General features: G+C 25.5%; 6 protein-coding genes across 6 annotated transcripts; 2 read left to right on the forward strand and 4 right to left on the reverse strand.

Annotated features, from left to right (window-relative positions):
- Positions 1 to 2,239: 2,239 nt before the first annotated feature.
- LOC128963216 (uncharacterized) lies at positions 2,240 to 4,195 on the forward strand. Its single transcript, XM_054309715.1, has 6 exons — positions 2,240 to 2,301; positions 2,460 to 2,774; positions 2,839 to 3,385; positions 3,440 to 3,618; positions 3,679 to 3,826; positions 3,900 to 4,195. The coding sequence occupies exons 1-6, from the start codon at positions 2,257 to 2,259 to the stop codon at positions 4,193 to 4,195; spliced, it is 1,530 nt and encodes a 509-aa protein (XP_054165690.1). The 5' UTR covers positions 2,240 to 2,256.
- Positions 4,196 to 4,462: 267 nt separating this feature from the next.
- On the reverse strand, positions 4,463 to 5,435 carry LOC128963217 (acylcarnitine hydrolase-like). Its single transcript, XM_054309716.1, has 3 exons — positions 5,368 to 5,435; positions 4,695 to 5,196; positions 4,463 to 4,613 (listed from the first exon to the last, which is right to left on the reverse strand). Exons 2-3 carry the CDS (start codon positions 5,066 to 5,068, stop codon positions 4,463 to 4,465), a joined length of 525 nt encoding a protein of 174 aa, XP_054165691.1. The 5' UTR covers positions 5,069 to 5,196; positions 5,368 to 5,435.
- LOC128963219 (cholinesterase-like) lies at positions 5,433 to 11,211 on the reverse strand (the record flags this gene model as incomplete). The annotated part of the gene is made up of 7 exons (XM_054309717.1): positions 5,433 to 5,947; positions 6,301 to 6,420; positions 9,409 to 9,469; positions 9,554 to 9,888; positions 10,196 to 10,504; positions 10,581 to 10,943; positions 11,035 to 11,211. Coding segments are annotated over 7 exons (1,833 nt in total), but the record flags the coding sequence as incomplete, so codon positions are not given.
- An 806-nt stretch (positions 11,212 to 12,017) lies between these two features.
- Positions 12,018 to 13,994, reverse strand: LOC128963220 (cholinesterase-like). Its single transcript, XM_054309718.1, has 5 exons — positions 13,764 to 13,994; positions 13,283 to 13,651; positions 12,828 to 13,212; positions 12,251 to 12,749; positions 12,018 to 12,171 (listed from the first exon to the last, which is right to left on the reverse strand). Exons 1-5 carry the CDS (start codon positions 13,986 to 13,988, stop codon positions 12,018 to 12,020), a joined length of 1,632 nt encoding a protein of 543 aa, XP_054165693.1. The 5' UTR covers positions 13,989 to 13,994.
- Positions 13,995 to 15,173: 1,179 nt separating this feature from the next.
- Positions 15,174 to 19,496, reverse strand: LOC128963221 (cholinesterase-like). Its single transcript, XM_054309719.1, has 9 exons — positions 19,275 to 19,496; positions 18,836 to 19,192; positions 18,376 to 18,757; positions 17,800 to 18,298; positions 17,610 to 17,731; positions 16,614 to 16,744; positions 16,203 to 16,556; positions 15,753 to 16,140; positions 15,174 to 15,682 (listed from the first exon to the last, which is right to left on the reverse strand). The coding sequence occupies exons 1-9, from the start codon at positions 19,494 to 19,496 to the stop codon at positions 15,174 to 15,176; spliced, it is 2,964 nt and encodes a 987-aa protein (XP_054165694.1).
- A 1,098-nt stretch (positions 19,497 to 20,594) lies between these two features.
- On the forward strand, positions 20,595 to 23,849 carry LOC128963222 (cytochrome P450 3A17-like). Its single transcript, XM_054309721.1, has 4 exons — positions 20,595 to 20,614; positions 22,264 to 22,413; positions 22,484 to 23,112; positions 23,185 to 23,849. Exons 1-4 carry the CDS (start codon positions 20,595 to 20,597, stop codon positions 23,847 to 23,849), a joined length of 1,464 nt encoding a protein of 487 aa, XP_054165696.1.
- The last annotated feature ends 1,233 nt before the right edge of the window (positions 23,850 to 25,082 follow it).

Below are 25,082 nucleotides of genomic sequence, written 5' to 3' on the forward strand. Positions count from 1 at the left end.
TTTTATTTCACTTTGAAAACAAAAATGTTTAATTTACAGTAAAGTAAAAATAATAATAATAATCAATAATAATAAGGTAGATACACTATTTGTATAATATTATTTAATTTGTTTATTACTATGTCATGAAAAATATTCTAAAAATTTAATTATTTAATTATACTATTGATTTTTATAGTTAATTATAATTATATACAATTATATATTTTTTATATAATATAACTGTAAATGCAAACACATTATACAGTACTATAGATTGTTATCACATTGTATAGTAAGTGCATACATATACCGATAGTACAATAATTAATTAATACAATGTATTGAATTGTATTGTCTGATTCCCAGTATCTCAGCTTTTGCTTGTAGTTAGTATTGGTATAAACATCCAGTATTTGGATAATTTAGTAGCTGTTAGTGTCATCGGAAATGTGTTGACATTTCCCAAAACATTTTTATATATTTATTTATAGAAACACTGACAACGGTTTACCTACAAAACCATAGACAATGCCCACACATTGCTTGACTATGAGTTTTATTTGTCGGTCACACCTAAACACGGGTCTATTCTTTTGTCTGAATTGACAAATATTATTATATATATTAGTAATTTTAATATATCTATTAATACAATATATATATATTTAAAAAAAACAATTATTTTTTGTTGTTTATATAAAGATATGTTGTATAAAAAAATATTAATAATTATACTTTGTTATTGTAATAAGAAATTAAATATAAATAAATAAAAATAATAATAAACAAACATTGATATTAAGTAAAATAAATTTATATATTATTTAATATGGATTATACAGATATATAAAAAGTGTCATTGAATTTATTATCTATAATTGAGATGTAAAAACCAATAATCCATGTTTTGGGTGGAGTAACTATGTATTACATAATTACGGTAATTGATATTTTTTTTGTAGTTAATGCATAATTTAAAATATTTTTGTATGTGTAGACTTAATTTTGTTTGTTTTTCTACAATTTATCTATTATGTAAAACAAAACTAAAATTTAGCTTAAAGTAATTGTTGTCATTGAGCTTTTTGGATAACAACAACAACATTGAAAATATTGTCAATATATTAATTACAAAATAATTATTTTTACGTCAGTTAAAAAATATTTTCGGTTTTAAAAAAATAAAATAGATTTATTAATAGTTATAAATTAATAAGTTTTATTAAAAACAACTATAGAATAATTAGAGAAAAAATCAATTAGTTTTTATAACAAACTTGACTTTTCAGTGCAGAAATAGTCCAAACTATTGAATATATAAAAGTAGTTTAAATATCTCTCATCAATACAGTCAAGTCAAACGGTCGTGTGTTCGAGTCTAACATAAATTATAATGCTTTTTGTCTATGAATTTTTTATGCATTTAATATTCATTTAATATCATTATATATATAAATATATATATAATAGTTTAATACAATTCAATAATAAAATTGTATGCACAGTATATTACTTATATTATTATAAATACTTAAATTAGTTTATTATTTAATTATACATAAAACAAATTTAGATTATCTTTGTTAATAAAAATATACAAACAATTTATTTATAAAGTATATTTATGATTAATTAATTTGCAATAATTTATAATTCTGGAAAAATTGTATAATTTAAATATCTACAAAATAATAATTATTAATGTGAAAACTAAACTATTTAATTTTTTTATGTAATGATTAAATAATTATTGCTTTAGTAAATGTAAATGTTATGTCTAATCAATGCTATTTATTGCTAATTTAGTTTAAGTGCATTTACGGTACTTTTTAAATAACTCCAATGACAACGATTAATAAAAACAAAAATATAAACTTTTCAAAAAAGATCGCATCCTATTATATAATAAAATAAAAGTATTTATTGATAAGTGAAATATTTATAATTTTTATAATATTTTAAATTATAAAAATTATTTTTTTTAATTCATTATTTTATTTATACAGAACTGTTATTTATTATATAGTTTTTAATATTATCTCAAATTCAATAAATTAGTTAATTATTTAATAGCATAAAAATATTTTATTAAAAGAAACATCAAACAAAATAAAATTATTATTTTGATAATTTACTTTATAACTTAGTTGGTTTTGGATATTTTGTAAAAACAAAAATTTGTGATTAAAACAACTAAAACAAATTGTAATGAATTCAATAATAATAAAATCACAATTGAAAAGTCCAAAACTGGATTTTACATGCATTTCGCAAATGATTTTCAATAGTTTAAAACAACTGCCAAATAGCATACAAATTGTAAGATTTGATTATTTATTATTATTATTACTAATAATTATTATTAAGATTTTAGTTATCTTATTATTTAAAAAAATTAATTTTAGTTTTATACTCTTCTTACTGTCTTAAAAATATTTATTACTAATGAAATTATTATATTGTATTAAAATATTTAGATCGATAGCGATACTGGACGTCATACTAGTAAACACCAGGTGCTCGACTATGGTCTAAGATTTGCCACATTTCTTATCGATGAATACCATATAAACACAGGCGATGTTTGTCTATTTACAGCTAAAAACTGTGATATTCACGGCATTGCTTTGATTGGAGTTATATTTTCGGGTGCCATCTATGCCTGTATACCGGACCACTCGACTGTCCGCGAGTTACAGGAAGTCATCAGACAGATAAAGCCAACTGTGCTGGTGATTGACACCGAAAAGTATGATGTGATGTCAAAGATTGCCTCAAAGTTCAATCTAAAAGTAATAGAAAAAATACTTTAAAATATTTAAATATAAAATAAAAATATTTTAACTAATTGTTTAGCTCCTGGTGCTCGAACAGCATGTAAAACATTTATCCATTGAAAACATATTTATAACGGATCGCCAGATAAATCCAATCTTACCGGTAGAGACCAGTTGGGAGACAACCATAACATTTGTTATGAGCAGTGGAACCACTGGTCGTCCCAAAGCTATTCGTCGCACAAATGGTAACCATTTGGCGACTGTGGCTATGTTTAAGCACCGGGAGTTGTTGCCAATGACCGAGAATGATGTATTGCTTTCCACTGCTTTTTTGCACATTTGTGGCCAACGATGTCTTTTCTCGGCCATCGAAAGCGGCGCACGGGTTCTAGCGCTGTCCTGCGATGAGTCTCACGGAGAGGTATTTGAAGCCATTAACAAATATGGTGTCACTCACGCTATACTGATGCCAACTCAACTCAACTATTTGGTCAAACATCCGGACCAATATCCTGCTAACTATTTTTCTAATCTCCGGGATGTATTGACAGGTGCGGCACCATTGGCTTTTGGCACCCATCAGGCAATTAAAGAGCGTTATAATTTTGAAAAGTTTTGCAACAGTAAGTATATTCAAACATTTTAATTTTTTAAAATTTATTTTTGTTGTTTTTTAGGCTATGGTATGTCGGAAAGTGGTTTTGTGTTAACTGTTCATTTGCATGAAAAAGACAATCTCAGTGATTGTGAAACAGTAGGTAAAGTAAATCCAGGATCAGAGATAATGGTAATTGACACCAATGGAAACTCATTAGGACCGGGAAAGTTGGGCGAGATATGTATCAAAGGAGATCAGGTATGCTAGAAATGAATACATATTATTGTTTAACATTATTTATATAATTATAATTATTAGGTGACTCCTGGCTATGTAAACAATGCTAAAGAAAACGAAAAACTCTTTACTCCGGAAGGTTTTCTCAAGAGTGGAGACATTGGATACTATGACTGCAATCACTTCTTCTATATTGTTGGTCGAAGTAAACAAATGATTAAAGTCGATGGTATGAGATATATATATATATATACACTAATATTTAGTGTCTTTTAATATTTTGATTGATTGTCACAATACAGGTGTCAGTATATCGCCGGTAGAGTTGGAGCATCTGTTGATCAGTCATAAAGACGTGGAAAATGCTGCAGTTGTCGGCATCAGTGATGATGAACGAGGAGAGGTTCCCATGGCTTTTGTTACCGTTATTGAGGGCGCCTACGTTACTGAGGAACAGCTCATTGAGTTTGTGGACAGTCAGGTAAACGATCACAAGAAGCTAAGAGGCGGACTCCGTATACTCGAGTCGTTTCCGACGACTCCCAGCGGAAAGATTCATAAATCAAAATTAAATACCGATAATCCTTTCTTTCATTAATTAATTAATTATTTATTTCAATATACTGTATAATATAGTTATACAATATATTTAAATATTATAATAATTATTATTTTTCATTACTATCAGAGTTTTAAGTTCACTATTCAAAAATGAGTAATGTTATGATAGTATTTAAAATAATAAATTTAAAATATAAAAAAAAATAATCGATTAAATGTACCAAAATTTTGCATACTATAGTTTTTGTTACTGCACTTATTTATTAATAATAAACCATAGGTTATTTACTGTATATAAAAAATATTAATAATAGTCTTTCCAATAGCCATCACATGTTTTTGCAAATAAATTATCAAAAATATCAACTGTTGAATTAGGATTTAAATTATAAACTTTGGACACCCGTTTCGGGTTATTTAAGTCAATCAGATTTGGCCAATCGTTGTTTGGTTTTCTATTATTTGTATTAATCAAGTATTTAACAAACAATTAATTTTTTTATGATATCATAAATAAAATTCTAGTACAACTGTACCCGTATTTTGCAAAATCGGTCCACATTTTCATAACTTGTCGACTAAATTGAACATAGATTTCGGTATCAGTTTTCAACGGTTTAATAAATGACAGACCAAACACAAAGTCAATATCTGCGCCATGAGTGACACCAAAACGGGCCATCGGGTCATCCTTACCGTATGCGCGTCGATATGTTTGCTCATAAAAATATACATTACTATGTTTGTTAGCACCGGTATTAAGGGCATAATTTTTGGCAAACAAATACGTTGGACAGTTCATCAATAGGTCGCCGTACAGGTCATACACGATCCACTCTAAGTCATGTGAATCGGTTTTATTTGCCACATAAATGTCGGCAATTGATGTGGCATTCAGGTTATGAAACATATTATCAATAGTATTTACAAATTTGATAAAATCATCCCTGGTTATATTATGTGGTATCTGCCATAATTTTGATGCATATAATAACAATGATCCCTCATGTTGTGCCACACCAGCAATTATATCAATATCTAAATTATATGTTATTTGTTATTATAAATTATTAAATTAATTTTATAACAACTTTAATAATTTTGTTAATAATAGATATAATCTTAATCATTTAACATACTATTAAATTAGTTAAATATAAAATGTAGTTTATAGATAAATTAATATTATAAAAATTTTGAATTTTATACCTTTATTGAAATTTTTAGTTTCAAATGCTTTTTGTGCACTGAATGGCAAAAATTCAGTCTCAAGTAATGGAAATATATTGACTACACTATCGACGATATCCTCGGCATCGACTCAACGCAAACAGTCCAACCATTGACTTTCACTGCAATTAAAATTTTTTGCTAATTGTTTGCTCTGGTTTAGCACTTGAGCTTTATCTACTGGTGCTCTGAGTTTATTATAAAACTGGGAACCGCTTTGCATAATAGCTCTCTTAAATAAGCCTTTAGCTATTGGTGACAACAGTAATGTCGATACGGACCAACTCCCGGCTGATTCACCAAATATAGTGATCTGGTCCTTATTGCCACCAAACTTATGTATATTATCTCTAACCCATTGAAGTGCCAAAACTTGATCAAACAGTCCAACATTTCCCGGTGCCGACGCGTTATCGCCAAATAAAAATCCAAGCCAACCCAACCGGTAATTAATGGACACAACTACTACATCATGAGCTGCCAGTGCACTGCCATTGTATGCCACTTCAAAACTAGAACCCATAATAAGTGAATCCAAAACATTACCGGTTTTAAGACATTATTATTATTTTCATATTTTGTCCACACATTCAGCACCAGACAGTTCTCACTAGAGGTTAGATTTTGGATAACTATATCTGTTATGTTAAGATTTGTTTGATAACAACTGTTTCCAATTTTTGTGCCATCGATTAACTAATTATTTATAGATAAAAATATATCATAATTAATAACAAATATAATTGTCAATTAACAACTTTACAATATTAGATTTATTTAATAAATTGTCATTTAAAAAAAACAATCCAATATATTATTATTTATTAATTGTTACATAATAATAATAATAATATACTATCGATGTTATTAATATCTAATAATGTTGTTTACTTTATTAACTAATTTGTTTACCTGTTTTGGATGTTTCAATGGTTCGGGTTTAGAGAACCGGAGTCTCCCGAATGGCGGTTCGGCGTACGGTATGTTCAGATATTGTGCGATACTTGTGTTGAGCACATGTACTGACTGACCCTTTACCGGCCCAGAAGTCGTATTGACAATTAATTCATTACAATTGATGTATTGTATAAATAGATAAACAAAATTACTAAATAAAAATATTTTTTGAAACATTTCTCTATTAATTTAAAAATAAATAACTATAATCTTTCATATAACGTAAATAAGTTTATAATTAAATTTATTAATTATTAAAATATGAAAAATTTAAGCTTTATATAAGATATTTTTTTATAGATATATATCTATTCTATAGATTTATGGAAACTTTTAATTTATAATAATTAAGATAAAACTACTTATACTGCAAATACAATTTTAGTGCATTTAAAGCATTAGATGGTACAGTATATACGTTACCATTATCTATACTTTTATTTATTGAACCAATTATTAATATACAATAATCAATATTTATAATATAGATATAGTCATTCAGTACACATATGTACAGTATTATGAAAAATAAAAAAACGAAATTATGTCAAAATATAAAATAGATATAATTGTTGTTATACTGGATATACAATATACAAAATTACAAATTGTATTATAAGTTATAATTTATAAGTGTAGATACTATATTAAATGTTTTTTATTTGTTGTGATATTGTAATTTAATTTTTAATATCAGCTTACATTAATTATTAATATAGAATAATAATAATAGTTAGAAAATTAAAATGTTAGTACATTATAAAAAATACATAATGATTAAAATACTTTTTAAGCATACAACATTAAACAAATAATTTTAAAAATTTTGTAATTGAAAATTGTAATTTTGATTACAATAAAAATATGAAATTTCTGTTATCAATATTAATAATATCATTAAAAATGATATCATTATAAATTAAAACATTGTATCATAATTTAGGAAAAATTAATTACTCGGCTATAAATAAAATAAATTATACAGTTAATCTTAATTTTTTATTTAATCAAATATTTTGTACTTATTTCATAAAAAAATTGTTTAGTGTCTAATAATAAATAATTTAATTTTAATTTATTAATTCTATTTATGAATATAGTTCATGATAATTTATTAAATATTAATTTTAATAGATATTTATTATTAAATTTTTATAGTTAATTTATTTATGTTCAAAAAAAACTTGAAAAGTTTTGTTTTCTGAAATCTATACGAGCCTTTTGTGTGTGTGTGTGTGTGTTTGTGTGTGTGTTTGTGTGTGTGTGTGTAGCATTTTTTTGCGATAATTTTGAAATTCTGACTTCAGATTCGGTTAGAGGACTACTAATAATATATTGAAAAGTTGTATTAAAATTTTGATATCTCTTCGGGAACATATAGAAAATGGCGGCCAAAGTAAAGAAAATTTTAAGAAAAAATATTTTAAGTATAAATTTGAATAGAGCATCAAAAGCAAGCATAAAAATATGCATTAAAATTTTGATATCTCTTCAGGAACATAGAGAAAATGGCGGCCAAAATAAAAAAAAATTTAGGTAAAAATTTTAACGTTTAGAATTGTATAGAGCATCAAAAATAAGATATAATAAATTAAAATTATTTTTTTTTATTTTTTTAAAAATGGCGGCCAAAGTAAAAAAATTTAGGTAAAAATTTTAACGTTTAGAATTGTATAGAGCATCAAAAATAAGATATAATAAATTAAAATTATTTTTTTTTATTTTTTTAAAAATGGCGGCCAAAGTAAAAAAATTTAGGTAAAAATTTTAACGTTTAGAATTGTATAGAGCATCAAAAATAAGATATAATAAATTAAAATTATTTTTAAAAAAAAATGGTGACAAATGTATAAAAAATTAAGGTAAATTTTAGCGCTTAGAATTGTATATAGTATTAAAAATAAGATATAATAGATCAAAATTATATTATTTTTTCAAAAAATGGCAGCAAAAGTATGATTTTAACTGTTTATTTTGTTATACTAAATCATTTAATACCAAACATGCTTATATTTGTTTATTTCATTATATTAATCATCTGATACTCTACATGACTAGAGTTGAGTTTATTTTGTCATACAGAGTAATTTGATACCCTACATGACTATGGTTGTTTATTTTGTCATACCGAATCATTTGATACCATACATGACTATAGTTGTTTATTTTGTCATTCCGAGTCATTTGATGCCCTACATGACTATAGTTGAGTTTTGTTTGTCATTCCGAGTCATTTGATACCCTACATGACTATGGTTGAGTTTATTTTGTCATACCGAGTCATTTGATACCCTGCATGACTATAGTTGAGTTTTGTTTGTCATTCCGAGTCATTTGATACCCTACATGACTATGATTGAGTTTATTTTGTCATACCGAATCATTTGATACCATACATGACTATAGTTGAGTTTATTTTGTCATTCCGAGCATTTGATGCCCTACATGACTATAGTTGAGTTTTGTTTGTCATTCCGAGTCATTTGATACCCTACATGACTATGATTGAGTTTATTTTGTCATACCGAATCATTTGATACCATACATGACTATAGTTGAGTTTATTTTGTCATTCCGAGCATTTGATACCCTACATGACTATGGTTGATTTTATTTTGTCATACCGAGTCATTTGATAACCTACATAACATTATTTAAATTATGTATATTTTACCAGTTTTTTATTTTTTGTTACTATATAAATTAATACTATATAATTATACCAACTATTTGGTTTCAACATATTTATGATATTCAAGTTTTTTTTCTAATAATGCTTTCTAGCATTCTTAACTGGTTTTATTATAGAGTTAAAAGCACTTTTATAAAATGAAAAAAATACAAATTAACATAACATTTAGTTATTTAATAAAATAAAACATATATAACAAAATTTTTTATAAAAGTATAGACTTAAACACAATAATTATTTTAAATTTATAAAAAATATGTAGTAAACAACAATATTAATTAATTATAATAATTTTGCCAAAATCCTTCACATGTGTTTTTAAATAAATTGTTAAATATATGGATATCTTGTTTAGGATTCAAATTGTATACTTCAGGTACGCGTTTCGGGTTAATTGGGTCAAACAGTTTTGGCCATTTGTTGTTAGGTTTTCTAATGATTCATTTGAAAACATTAATTTAATAGAAAAATTAAAACTTAAAATAACTGATGAATATATATAATATATATAAATACCCATATTTAGCAAAATTGGTCCACATTTTCATGACATCTCGAGTAAATTTAATATCATTTTCGGTATCAGTTTTTTGCGGATCAATCAATGGTAAGCCAAACACAAACGGCAGATCTGCTCCGTGACTGACATCAAAATACTCTAACGGATCTCCTTTTGAATACGTCCGATGATAGGTAATCTCATAAAAGTACACATTACTGTGCTCAGCACTAGTATGTTGAGCATAGTTTTTAGCAAATTGATAGGTTGGACACGCCATCATTAAGTCACCAAAAACATCAAACTCAGCCCATAGTAGATCATGTGTACCGGTTTTATTGCCCACATATACCTGAAATAGCCGTGGCATTCAAATTATGAAATACACTGTCGATTCCGTTAATAAACTCAAAAAAATCATCCCTGGTCAAATTTTCAGGTATATGTCCACCCATATTTGAAATTAATAAAAGTGAACCTTCATGTCTGGCCACACCTGCCATTAGATCTAAATCTATTAAATAAATGTAAATTTATAAATATTTGTATTTGAAATACAGTATATATAGTATTTATTAAAAACCTTTATTAAAGTTTTTTGTTTGAAATGCATTTTGTGGACTCATTGGCAGGAATTCAGTTTCAAGTAAAGGAAATACAGTTAGATTTGAGTCGTCGGCATCTATGATGTCTTCGGCATCTACTTTACGCAAACAGTCCAACCAATGATTTTCACTACAATTAAAATACCTGGCTAATTGTTTGCACTCAGTGAGTGTAGAAGTTTTATCTATCGGTGCTTTTAATTTGTTAAAAAATTCAGCACCACTTTCCATAATAGCTCTTTTGTATAAACCTTTAGCATAGGGTGACAATAGTAGTGTCGATACCGACCAACTGCCAGCACTTTCACCAAATATTGTAATCTGATCCTTATGACCACCAAATCTATGTATATTATCTCTAACCTAAAATGATTACTATTGTTATATATTTAATAAATTATATATATATACATTATATATTTGAATTAACAATTAGTACCCATTCAAGTGCCAGCACTTGATCAAATAGACCGACATTTCCCGGTGCTGACACATTATCACCAAAAAGAAAGCCAAACCAACTCAATCGGTAATTAATTGACACAACCACTATATCATGTGCTGCCAGTGCACTGCCGTTATATTGTTTTTGAAAACTTGATCCATATAATAGGCCGCCCCCGTGAATCCAAAACATTACCGGTTTTAATATATCAGGTGTTTTATTATCATTGTTTGGCGACCAAACGTTTAATACCAAACAGTCCTCATTTTTGGTTAGATTACCAAAAAAATCTTTATACATCGTATCATTGAGTACTGACTGCCAACAACTGTTCCCAGTTTTTGTCCCATCAATTAACTAAAAAAATTATAAATATAATTAAAATACTTATTTTTATATTATAAAAATTAATATTTTAAAAATAAGTGATAACAACAAGAATTGTTACCTGTTTTGGATGTTTCAATGGTTCGGGTTTTGCGAACCGGAGTCTCCCGAGTGGCGGTTCGGCGTACGGTATGTTCAGATACTGTGCAATACTTGTGTTGAGCACATGTATGTCGAGTCCTTTAACCAAACCTGATGTGGTGTTTACGGTTGGATCAATACAATCGTTTAGTTGTATTATGTTAAATATCAGATATATAAAAAATTGGTTTTTCACAAACATATTTATAGTTTTGATATATTGAGTTTCAACTATTTTAAAATAAAATAAAATAAAAATTTATACTTTACATATTTCTGTATTTATTTACATAAACTATTGTAAAATTAATATTCAAAGTTTAAATGTATTTTCTAATAAAAAATAAATATTTATGATTTAATAAAACAAAAAATAATTTGGTATACCTGTATGTGTTACTTAATTAATGTATATCAATAAAATATAAGTTTTTCTAAATAATAATAACATAATATTTATATATATATATATATAATTTTTTATTATTTATAAGTTATTACATAATTTTATATTAAGATAATACAATAATAGAGACTATTCACAATTGATATTTAAGAAAAATCACAATTTGTGCACCAATTGCACTAAATGTTAAGTATTTACAGGTAATAATTAGATAAAAGTTTTTATCAATTTTGTTTTTTGATAATTTTTCTATAGATTTTTACTATAATAATACAGGTTTTTAAAATTTAAAATATTTTTTTGTACTAATATGATTTTAGAGTCTAATTAAATATCAATTGTATTATTGTATAATTTTTATTTATACAATAAATTGTTAAATATTAAAATATTAAAATTATTTTTTAAAAATTATTATCTAATACAGTAATTAGTTTTATGAATTTGTATTTTATTATAGAGCCTCTATAATAGAGATAACAAATTAAGTAAAAATAATTTTTAAAAAATACATATGAAAAAATTAGTAAGACTTAGATAATGATTAATTTATAATTTTAATTATAATAATTTTGCCACAATCCGTCACAAGTGTTTTTAAATAAATTACTAAATATTTCGTTTCGTTGAATAGGATTTAAGTTGTATACTTCGGGTACTCGTTTCGGGTTAATCGGGTCAACCAGTTTTGGCCATTTATTGTCAGGTTTTCTTATGATTAATTAAAAAAAACATTAATTTAATTGAAAAATTTAACTTAACTGATATTATTAACTAATTAATAATATACCCATATTTGGCAAAATTAATCCACATTTTCATAACATCTCGACTAAATCTAACATCAATTTCTGTATCAGTTTTTTGCGGATCAATCAATGGTAAGCCAAACACAAACGGCAGTTCTGCTCCGTGACTGACATCCAAAAATGTCATCGGATTTCCTTTGGCATATGTCCTATGATAGGTAATCTCATAGAAGTATACATTACTGTGCTCAGCACTGGTATGTTTTGCATAGTTTTTGGCAAACTGATAGGTGGGACAAGTTATCATTAAGTCGCCAAACAATTCAAACTCAGCCCACAGTAGATCATTTGAATCGGTTTTGTTGCCCACATAAACCTCGGCTATAGCCGTGGCATTCAAATTATGAAACACACTATCGATGCCCTGTGCAAAACCTATAAAATCATCCCTGGTCAAATTTCCAGGTATATGCCCACCCATAGTTGAAAATAACAAAATTGAACCTTCATGTTTGGCCACTCCGGCCATTATATCTAAATCTATATTTTTAAAAACAAAATTAATTTATGAATTTTAGTTTTTTGATGTTTTACTAAATTTTTTTTCTTTATAAAAACCTTTATTGAATTGTTGTGTTTGAAGTGCTTTTTGTGGACTCATTGGTAGAAATTGAGTCTCAAGTAAAGGAAAAACATTAAGATTCACGTCCTCCACATCGATAATGTCTTCGGCATCAACTTTGCGCAAACAGTCCAACCATTGACTATCACTACAATTAAAATATTTTGCCAATTGTTTGCACTGATCAAGTGTCGAGTTTTTATCTACAGGTGCCTGTAATTTGTTGAAAAATTCGGCACCACTTTCCATAATAGCTCTTTTGTAGAGACCTTTAGCATAGGGTGACAATAGTAATGTCGATACGGACCAACTGCCGGCACTTTCACCAAATATGGTAATCTGATCCTTATCGCCACCAAAGTTATGTATGTTATCTCTGACCTAAAATTAATTTTAAAATATTTTATATTTACTATTTTATAATTAAATTTATTTTTTTTAAAAATAATACCCATTGAAGTGCCAACACTTGATCAAATAATCCGACATTTCCTGGTGCTGACTCGTTATCACCGTAAAAAAATCCAAACCAACCCAATCGGTAATTAATTGACACAACCACTACATCATGAGCTGCCAGTGCACTGGCGTTGTATTGTTTTTGAAAACTTGATCCCAAAATTAAGGCTCCCCCGTGAATCCAAAACATTACCGGTTTTAATACATTTGATGTTTCGTTATTATGATTTGCATTAGTATTTGGTGTCCAAACGTTTATTACCAAACAGTCTTCATTTTTGGTAAGATTTCCAATAAAATCTTTAGTTATATTGTTTACTAATTGCCAACAACTGTTACCAATTATTGTCCCATCAATTAACTAATAATTAATAATATTTTTGTAAAGTTTATTTTTTTAATAAAATAATAATAATAGTAGTAATTAAATTAATATAAGTATATTTTTATTAGAAAAAAACACCAATTGTTACCTGTTTTGGATGTTTTAATGGTTCGGGTTTAGCAAATCGGAGTCTCCCGACTGGCGGTTCGGCATACGGTATGCTCAGGTACTGTGCGATACTTGTATTGAGCACATGTATGTTTAATCCTTTCACTACACCTGATGTGGTGTTAACTATGGCAGCATTATTACATTGGTTAAAACTTATAAAACTATTTAAAATCAAAAACAAAAGTTGTATTTTTAACATCATTTTTACAGCCATTCAAAAAACAAACAAAAAAAAGTTTGTCAAAATGCTAACTCATTAAATATTTTTAATTAAATGATATTATTTTCATAAAAATCGAAGTTATATTTATATATAAGTATTGTTTTTTATTGTTGATTAATTTCACAGTATAAATAAATAGCGGATTTATTTATTTTTTAATCAATTTTGCAATTCATAGAATAACCTTTTAATTTATTGTTATTATATTATTATTTTATTTATCTTTATCTATATATGTAATGTACAGTATGTTCAATACTGCATAATATTTGTACTGTATAATTGTTATAATTACTGTATTATACTGTATATAAAAATAAATTATTTATTCAGTACATTCAGGTTTTATATATATTGTGCAATTGTATGTATAATTTAAGTACATTCAGATCTCAAATAATAATAATAATAATTTATCATTTAATAGCATAACATACAGTAATAAAATATATTGTTTTAACTTTCAAGTGGATGTTCCCGATATACTGTATGTAATCAATAGACTGTAATACAGTACACGTAGAAAAGTGATTCACTTTAAAAAAATATTTGTTTTATTATTATAATTTATATAATGGACCTTGATATAATTATAAAGTTATAACATAAATATATAGTAATACAAATTAAGTAAGTTATTTATCTTACTTGAGTTTGATATAAGTTTTACAAACAGTTATAATATGATTTATACTGTAATTGAGATATAAACCTATTTTGTTTTTTAAAAATCGATTACTAGTTTTAACTATTAATAATGCATTAAAATATATATAAATTATATTAATATTTATAAACTATTAGTAATTTAAATATTTATTTTTAATATGCGATTTAAATTTTTTTTTAAAAAATATTACAATCATATTATTAATTATTATAATTGATTAATTTTTGAAATACATTTTGATTGTAATTATAAATTATTGTAAAATTTAATTATAATAATTATGCCAAAATCCTTCACATGTTTTACTAAATAAATTAATAAAACTATGAGTTTCTATATTGGGATTTAAATCGTAAACTATTGGTAAATATTTCTGATGTTTAGTTTCAATGAATTTTGGCCAAACGTTTGATGGTTTGCTATTAGAAATTGAAAACAAATTAGAAATAATTATTAGTTATTATATTAAATTTTATAATAAAATTAATTATTTTTTAGTAAATTAACCCATATTTGGCAAAATCAGTCCATAGTTTCATTACACGTTTACTAAACTGAACATCTACTTGTGTGTCCGTTTTTTCCGGTTTAAGCACTGGTAGTCCAAACACAAAGTCAACATCGGCTCCGTGTGTGACATTCAATTGTTTAACAGCACCCAAAGCATTAGTTTCGCGCTGGTATGTGATCTCATAGAAATATACATTATTACTACCGGTGCTACTGCTGAGCAATGAATAGTTTTTGGCAAACAAATAGGTCGGACATGTAATAAGGAGATCCCCGTACAGGTCATACATAGCCCACTCGATATCGTGTGATTTGGTTTTGTTAGCCAAATAAAAATCAGTAATTTTTTTGAAATCATTTAAATGAAAAGTACTATTCATAGATAAAAGCAATCCTTGAAAATTAATGGCGGTTTGATTGTGAGGCAACTCTTTGCCAGCATTCAATAGGGCAGAGCCCTCATGAGGGGCCACACCAGCTAAAAGGTCTACATCTTTTTTTAGAAAAATATGTATAGATTTAATAAAATTATAATTTTGATAAATGTATCAATATATTCAAACCTTTGTTAAAATTTTTAGTATCAAATGCCTGTTGTGCGCTCATTGGGAGGAACTCCGTTTCGAGTAACGGTAGAATCAGACTAAATCCTGAATATTTCATGAATTTTTGTGCCTCCACTTTACGCAAACAGTCTAACCATAGCTGTCTATCCAATGAACAGTTAAATTCTTTGGCCAGAAATAAACTTACGGCCAGAGCTTCCGATTTAGACGCCGGCACTCTCTGTTTGTTGACCATCATTGCCGCACTTTCCATAATAGCCCGTTTGAATAGACCTTTTGATAGTGGAGATAATAGATGGGTAGACACTGATAAACTGCCGGCACTTTCACCAAATATAGTAATATTATTTTTATCGCCACCAAATTCATGTATATTTTCTCTGACCTATTGTTATATAATATTATATATTTATTTAAAGCTTAATTAATTATAAAGAAATCCATTACCCATTTAAGTGCTAACAGTTGATCATATAATCCTAAATTTCCTGGAGATGACTGTTGGTCTCCATAAAGAAAACCTAATATATTTAGCCTATAATTAATACTCACAACTACCACATCATGTGATGCCAGTGCACTTGCGTTGTATTCCCACTGAAAACTGGATCCAATTGCAAGCCCTCCGCCGTGAATCCAAAACATAACCGGTTTTAATACATTTGATTTATTGAAATTATTAGGTGTCCACACATTTAATACCAAACAATCCTCATTTTGTGTTAGATTTCCCAAAAAGTGGTTCAATAAATCTGATTTTGATTGAATACAAGAATTTCCACTTTTTGTGCCATCGATTAACTAAATATAATAATATTACTATAAATTAATGTATATTTTTGAATTAATATTAAATACCTGTTTTGGACGTTTCAATGGTTCGGGTTTAGAGAACCGGAGTCTCCCGAGTGGCGGTTCGGCGTACGGTATGTTCAGATACTGTGCGATACTTGTGTTGAGCACATGTATGTCAATTCCTTTAACTAAACCTGATGTGGTATTTACGGTCGGATTAATACATTTGTTTAATTGTATTAAATTATATAATATGATTAATAAAAATTGTATTTTCAATAACATGTTGACAAAGTTAGTGGAATATAGTATTTGATATTATTATAGTAATTAAAACTAAATTTAGTAAAATTAAAATTACTTATTATATATTTATTTTATTGACAATTACCATTATTAATTTACCGTATATAACTAGGTTATTTTTATTATTTTAAATGAATAATATTGTATATAATGTATATAATTGAAGTAAAGTATATAAAGGTTAAGTATGTTTACTATAACAATAATATCATATATTATTAAATTAAAACTAATTTGAGTCGTAAACAAAATATTATATTTTGTTAAGTAAAAGATATTTTATTGTTAAAATTTTTAACTTATAACTGTTTTATGAAAATCTTTGACATATTTATAGATTAATTAAAGTTAAAAGTTAAAATTAATTATTAATTTAAATTAAATTATAAAATTATAATAAATGTACTAATACTAAAAAAAACTAATAAAGTATATTATAGTAACTAAAATGATCAATACTTTTTTAAATACAATTTTTATAAGCGTTTAAATAATCTTTAAGTTGAGATAGTGTAATAAACTATTAATATATTAAGAATTTAATAAATTTAATTGAAAAATCAATATTTTTTAATTAATTAATTAAAACTAAACAAAATTAAATCATTTTTAAAAAATTATTTATTAAATATACAATTAAATATTATTTGTATGTAAATACATTTTTATAAAAATTTATTAAAAAATAAGTTTATTTTAGATATTCTTTTGCTATAATATTTCAATTAAAATAATTTTTCCAAAAGCCATCACATGTTTTGCTAAACAAATTATTAAATATATGTGTATCAGTATTGGGATTTAAATCATAGATTTTATGAACATATTTTGGATCTCTATTATCAACTAATTTTGGCCAAACAGTCGATGGTTTGCTAATATATTTAAAGCAAATAAATCACATTATGTTAGATGTATTGTAATTTTATAAAATATTTATTACCCATATTTAGCAAAATCGGTCCATATTTTCATAACATGTCTACTGAATTCAACATCCAATTCAGTATCACTTTTCTCTGGTTTAAGCACTGGTAGGCCAAACACAAAATCAAGATCAGCTCCATGAGTCACATCGGTCTCTTTAGGTAATCCCATTGAGTTTGCTAAACGTTGATAAGTTAACTCATAAAAGTAGACATTATTATTATTACTGTCGGCATCGGTATACTGAGTATAACTTTTGGCAAATAAATAAGTTGGACACGAAAGGGTTAGGTCACCCAAAGCATCGTAAAGAGCCCATTGAATATCGTGTGATGAAGTTTTGTTGGACACATAAAACCCGGTTATATCACTAACATTAAGATTATGAAATGTCAAATCAAAATTATCCATAAATATAATGAAATCTTTTTTGGTCATATTGTGTGGCACTTGACCCCCAGGATATAGAATGCCGACCCCTTCATGTCGAGTAATACCAGCTATTATGTCAATATCTATTGAATATTTTTTTAAGAAAAAATTTATTAATTTAATATAAAAATAGTAATTTTTAAATATTTTTTTTGTAAACCTTTGTTGAAATATTTAGTTTGAAATGCTTTTTGTGCATTCATTACTAAAAATTTGTTATCAATTAATGGATAAACTAAAAAACTTGATTTATATTTTATGAGTTCCCGGGCGTCAACTTTGCGTAAACAGTCTAACCATTGACTGGTCGTACAATTAAACTGTTTGCCTAATTGAATGCTTTGTTGTAGAGCTTCGGTAGTATTTAATGGTTGTCTTAATTTATTATAAAATGTGGCACCACTTTGCATAATAGCTCTCTTGAATAAGCCTTTAGATAGCGGTGACAGTATATGTGCTGATACTGACCAACTACCGGAGCTTTCGCCAAATATTGTGATTTTATCTTTATTGCCACCAAAATTATGTATGTTTTCTCTGACCTATTAATATTTGCACAGTTACCTTACTTATGAGTAAAAGACATAACTTTTAAATGTTACTTTTAAAAAATCAATTACCCATTTAAGTGCTAATAACTGATCAAATAATCCCACATTTCCCTGAGCTGACGACTCTTGTTCATCATATATAAACCCAAATACATCCAACCTGTAGTTAACAGAGACAACCACCACATCATATGCTGCCAGTGCACTGCCATTGTATACCCATTGAAAACTGGACCCAAGTTTAAGACCTCCGCCGTGAATCCAAAACATAACCGGTTTTAAAACATTTGATTTTTCGTTATCATTAGGTGTCCATACGTTTAACACCAGACAGTCTTCGTTTTGTGTTATATTTCCCATAAAATGTTTTATTGAATCCATAACTGTCTGAACACAAGAGTTGCCTGTTTTTGAGCCATCGATTAACTTAAAATAAGATAGAAATCGATATATTATTTTTATTTTAAAAATATTTCTTATATATTATAATTAATATAATAATTGTTACCTGTTTTGGATGTTTTAATGGTTCGGGTTTAGAGAACCGGAGTCTCCCGACTGGCGGTTCGGCGTACGGTATATTCAGGTACTGTGCGATACTTGTGTTGAGAACATGTATGTCGAGTCCTTTCACTACACCTGATGTCGTGTTTACAGTAAGTTCAGTACAATAATAAATTTGTAAAATATTGACCAAAACATATAACACAAATGTAATTTTCAACAACATCTCTATTAGTTGTATTATTTCAAGATATATTTAAAATAAAATATTTACTAAATAAATAATTAGACTATTTTTACACAAACAAATATACAAATATTACATTATTTTATTTTTGATTACAACAAAAGTATTACATTTTTGTAAATAATATTAATAATTTTATTAATTTAACAAAAAAAAATAATTATCTATATTTGTATAGTAATTAAATCAACCTATCTTTTTAAAAAACATTTATAAACTAAAAAATTATTTTAGAAATGTTATTTATAAAGTACTACATTTTTATCTTAGATATTTTTAATCCAAATAGTTTTAATTTATTTATAATATTTTATAAGTGTCTAATATTTTTGTTGAGTGCTTAGTAAATATTGTATATTAGATAAATATTTTAATAATTTAGTTCATCATTTGTAATATAATTGTTAAATAAATATTTTTTATTACATTATATTTTAATATTATTTTAATTATTTTATTTATTAGTTTAATTCTATTTTTAAACAAATAAAATCTAAAATAAAATAACAATAATTGAATAGCTAAAAATAGATAAATAAATAATTATACAGTATTTATCTTGTATGTGATATACAATAAAATATACTGAATATAAAGGTACATATATATTAACCAATATATAATGGTGTCTATAAAAATAAAATAATTAATATTTATCTTTATTTAATTAAAGAATAAAAATAATGATAATTTATTATGTTTTCTATTTATATTATTAGTTAATAATTGATATTAATTGTATTTAACCCAAACTATTATTATATAATCAAATTTAGTTTAAACATTTAATCAGATTAAGTGTCCCATTGATTGCCACAAAATTATATACTGATATATATTTTAACTCTTAAGATTAGTGTTAAACATTCAACTGGTATTATAATGTCTATATATATACACTGTATATACTGTAAATATAACTGTTTATATAATATACCGGTAGTATATAGACATTATAATACCAGTTGAATGTTTAACACTAATCTTAAGAGTTACAATATTAATATAAAGTGACAATTTATACTGTACTGTATATTATACAGTATAAATTGTCACTTTATATTAATATTTTAAATAATGGGTGATTCACATCTTACGTTAGCACTTTTTAAGAAATCTAAACCCCTCCCCTATGTTTGCAATTTGTTTGTTTGCAGTTATTCATAAAAATTTGCTTTTACCGACACCCCTTTTTCCCCTAAGTGCGAACGTAATATGTGAATCACTTCTAAAAAGTAAATTAATTATACTAAATTAGATGATTATAGACACAAATTAGTAATTAGGATTTTTCTTAAATTTCAACATTATTGAACACTTAATATTAGTTAAATATATTATTAAATAATGTTAAATTTAAAATTTAAATGAATAATATGGTTACTAATGTTGGATATAAAATAAAATAATTATTATACTGTGTTAATATAGTGAGTAATATAATATATTTTATTACCGATATTTTTTAATATATAGTATTAATCATAATTTATGATTACAATTATATTTTTTATTAAATAATTTATTTTATAGCATTTCATTATTAATTATATGAAAAAATATACATACATTTTAATGAAAGTATTATCTAAAAATAATGTTATTTTTTAATATGTGATAATTTATTTATTATATCATTGCCTAACAGATAACAAAATTAATCTTTATTTTTATAAATATTATAATAGAAATTTATTTAGACTATTTTATACACTGTATATTCTACAATATATATTTTTATTATTAAAATTAATAATAAAATTAGATTATTTTTATATATGTATTAAAATAACTTATATTAAAACATAACGCAATACCTGTAAATCAACATTAAATTAATATCTAGACTTTTCATATTAAAATTCATAAAAATTATTTCACATACAGTATTGAAATTTTAGGATAACATCAAAGGAAATAAATATATCTAATCATTATGAAAAAAACAAACAAATTTATATATATACTAATATTACTACATAAATATGTCTTAATAATAATGTAATATTGATATATAAATATAAAAAATCTAAACTATATTTATTTAGCTAAACTATTAATATATTAATTACTAGTGGGCTGTATGTTAAACAGTTTTAATTTATTAAAACATTATTAAAATTATATATTACCTAGAAATGACAAATACCTTATTGTATTGAATCATTAGTAATTTTACACTAATTATTAATACTATAAAATGTTTTATAATAGTTATGAAAGCTTACAAATATTATAAATCTTATTTTTATATACAGTTTCCGACTAAATAAAGATTACAATATTGATAATTTGATTGTTTGAATCACCATATATTTCAATATTGTTAAATTAATAAATATATTAATATACTAGTATTAATGCAATTTCTTTTTTAAATGTAAAGTATATAAATAGGTGTACCATTGATCTAACCCTTTAGTTTCAGTAATTAACAGTAAATTTCATTATTGTTTTACTAAAAAGTTTACTTATATTTATTAAATATAATTGATTTAAGCTATAGTACAATAGTTATAACTTTTCAAAAATGATTATTTATATAATTACATCAGTTTTTACACTTTTATTTTCAATTATTTTCTATTTCTATTGGTATATAAATATTTAAATAATAAATTTGAATATTAATTGAATTTATTAATTTTATTATTAATTTGACTGAATATTAAATATTTAAATTTAAATAATAAAAACTTTAATAAATTATTAAAACTAATCAATTTTTTATATCTTACTATTTTAGGCGCTATGGATGGCAACTAAACTACTGGTCCAAACAGGGTGTTCCGTGCCGTTACCCTAAAAGCTTATTGTCTTATATAATACAACCATATGCCTACGAAAAAATATCAATGGACATGACATCATTACAAAAACATGGCAAAGTTTACGGGTATTGTTATTGAACTAATTGTATATATATTACTATTAAGCACTTGTATCTAATTTTCAACAATCAACAGCTCATTTTATAAAGGCATACCTGTACTCAACATTACCGAACCTGAACTAATCAAACAAATATTTGTCAAAGATTTCTACCGTTACCGAAACAACAATAAAGACATTGTGCCGGCTGTACGACTGCATCCCTGGCTCAGTAACAATGTTATTGTCAATCGAGACGACCAGTGGAAACGGGTCCGATCAGTCATATCGCAGACATTTTCAACCGGCAAACTCAAGACTATATTCCCAGTGATGAACAAGTCTATCAACAACATTATCAATGAATGTCTGGGCAGTCTGTTGGACAGCAACGGCGATGGACAGGTAGATATGGAACGGTTGGGTAATGTCATATCGATTCGGGTGACTATGAGCTGTATCTACGGAGTTAAGTTGGACATTGCCGACAATGAACTGGTTAAACACTGTGACAACATGTTTGTTTATGATGAGCTCAAATTGTTTATTTATAATATGCTACCTGAATGGATGCATCGGGCGTTTGGTATGGTGCACCCGGTTGAATGGTCTAACAGATACTTTATCCATATAATTGACAAAACAATTCAAATGCTAATTAACAACAATAATAACGATACTAATTGTGTAATGAATTGGTTGATTAAATCGCTGAAGACAAATGGTAAGTAAAATAATTAATATTAATTAATCTATTAATTGTCATAATTATATTGTTTTTTGTGTGGTTGTATAGAAAACTCAGATATAAAATACCAGCACTTGGAGTTTAATGAACTGCTGCCCAACGGTTGGCTACTGATTGTCGCCGGTTTCAATGCAACGGCCACTACACTGATGTACACAATGTATGAGTTAGCCATCAATCCAAACATACAGAAGCGTCTATACGAGGAGATAGTGGCAAAAACCGGTGACGATGTGGACGGTAAGCTTAGTTATGAGATGTTATTGGATATGCCATATCTGGAGGCTGTTATCAAAGAAACACTGCGAGTGTATCCACCCATCTTCGAGAACGGCCGCGAAGTGTCCATAGATTCAACAATAGGCGACACCGGGATTGTCATGAAAAAGGGTACATACATCAGGTTTAATACCTATGCTGTACACCATTGCGCCGACTATTTCCCGGAGCCCGAAAAGTTTCTTCCGGAACGATTTCTACCTGAAAACAGGGATCACATCATACCGTACACATACCTGCCCTTTAGTGACGGTCCGCGCAAATGTGTGGCCAATCTGTTTGTATATATGGAAATCAAACTGGTTTTGATCAACATTTTAAAACGCTATGAGCTCTACCAGTGTCCCAAAACTGACGTTCCCATCCGGTATATCAAACACAGCAAAGTACTGGCACCGGAACGGGTAGTATTGGGTGTTAAACATAGATATTGAATAGTTTAAAGAATTTTATTCATAAAATTAAATTATTTTATAAATTATTACTTATTTTTTAATTAAGTGCACTTATTTTACTAAATACTTAATATCATAATTATTATAAACAAAATATTTTCTGATTATTTTTGTATACTGCAATATTATCTAATTAATTGTTTATATGTTACAATAACATTTTTTATAAATTTTAAAATTTTAAAATTTTGTGATGCCAATAATTTTGTATGCCTACATATCTATAACTTAATAAAATTTTACATTTATATACAGTATTTATATACTATATTAAATACATTGTAATTATATGCAATTAATCATAATGTATTTAATATGTCTTATAATATTTATACTATTTATAGATTAGATAGATATTAATAAATTTTAAGTTAAACATTCGTAGTAATAAAAATATTACTATTTTATTTAAAATATATCATACATTTTTATGTCTTTATAATTTTTTGATTACTATATTAACAATATGAATCATAAATATTAATGTGAAACATTTTATGTGTATATAATTTCGGTAAACTAAAAATATTAAATAAAAAATAATGTAATTATTTTCTATAATTATTTACTATACAAATAATATAATAATAGTATATTATAAAATAAAAATTATAAATTTTTAAAAAATAGATATATTATTTTTTTTATTCAACATTAATTTTTATTAGATTTATTATAATAATTAAAGATTAAAAATATTGTCAAATAATTAGTTAAATTATTGTTATTAATAATAATAATTTATAACTATTAGGATATAAATAATTATAATACATATTTCTTATATATTAATACAATATATTAAATAAATAACATATAAAAATATGTATTTAAAATGAATAACATTTTTAAATGAATATATTTTATATAATATATTTGAAAAATTAATTTAATAAATTGATTTAAAAGTTTTCTAAAATCACTATAAATTTATTTTTAGTAATTTATGTTATTTTTCATGAAAATTTTTTATAATAATATCTATATTATACAAGAATAATAAAAAATAAATTCTTATTATTTGAAAATGTTTAAAGTGTTAATTTAAAATATTGTTAACTATGAAAATAAGACATTTGGTTTGACAAAATATTAATAAAATATTTTTTAACTTAACTAATTTATAATTTATCATTATCTAAATAACTAAATTAAAATATATTGCCTATAATTAATTGTTATTAATTTAATGTACAGTTGTTTATCTATATA

Source organism: Oppia nitens, unplaced genomic scaffold (assembly GCF_028296485.1).
Source record: "Oppia nitens isolate AA-2021 unplaced genomic scaffold, nextdenovo-longstitch-racon4-pilon3 scaffold7_pilon_pilon_pilon, whole genome shotgun sequence".
Taxonomy (NCBI): domain Eukaryota; kingdom Metazoa; phylum Arthropoda; class Arachnida; order Sarcoptiformes; family Oppiidae; genus Oppia; species Oppia nitens.

Excerpts from the sequence above, each read along its gene's own strand:
- LOC128963216 (XM_054309715.1), top strand. The coding sequence starts at position 2,257 with ATGATTTTCAATAGTTTAAAACAACTGCCAAATAGCATACAAATT. Across the intron at positions 2,775-2,838 it reads CCTCAAAGTTCAATCTAAAA|CTCCTGGTGCTCGAACAGCA; the intron begins GTAATAGAAAAA and ends CTAATTGTTTAG. Across the intron at positions 3,619-3,678 it reads TATGTATCAAAGGAGATCAG|GTGACTCCTGGCTATGTAAA; the intron begins GTATGCTAGAAA and ends TATAATTATTAG.
- LOC128963217 (XM_054309716.1), bottom strand. The coding sequence starts at position 5,068 with ATGTTTCATAACCTGAATGCCACATCAATTGCCGACATTTATGTGGCA. Across the intron at positions 4,614-4,694 it reads ACCGATTTTGCAAAATACGG|AAAACCAAACAACGATTGGC; the intron begins GTACAGTTGTAC and ends TACAAATAATAG.
- LOC128963220 (XM_054309718.1), bottom strand. The coding sequence starts at position 13,988 with ATGATGTTAAAAATACAACTTTTGTTTTTGATTTTAAATAGTTTTATA. Across the intron at positions 12,750-12,827 it reads AACACAACAATTCAATAAAG|ATTTAGATATAATGGCCGGA; the intron begins GTTTTTATAAAG and ends TTAAAAATATAG. Across the intron at positions 12,172-12,250 it reads ATTAATTTTGCCAAATATGG|AAAACCTGACAATAAATGGC; the intron begins GTATATTATTAA and ends ATTAATCATAAG.
- LOC128963221 (XM_054309719.1), bottom strand. The coding sequence starts at position 19,496 with ATGTTGTTGAAAATTACATTTGTGTTATATGTTTTGGTCAATATTTTA. Across the intron at positions 16,745-17,609 it reads TAATTTGTTTAGCAAAACAT|GTTTAGTTAAAGGAATTGAC; the intron begins GTGATGGCTTTT and ends ATACCACATCAG. Across the intron at positions 15,683-15,752 it reads TACTAAAAATTTTAACAAAG|ATGTAGACCTTTTAGCTGGT; the intron begins GTTTGAATATAT and ends TTCTAAAAAAAG.
- LOC128963222 (XM_054309721.1), top strand. The coding sequence starts at position 20,595 with ATGGGTGATTCACATCTTAC. Across the intron at positions 20,615-22,263 it reads ATGGGTGATTCACATCTTAC|GCGCTATGGATGGCAACTAA; the intron begins GTTAGCACTTTT and ends TTACTATTTTAG. Across the intron at positions 23,113-23,184 it reads TAAATCGCTGAAGACAAATG|AAAACTCAGATATAAAATAC; the intron begins GTAAGTAAAATA and ends GTGGTTGTATAG.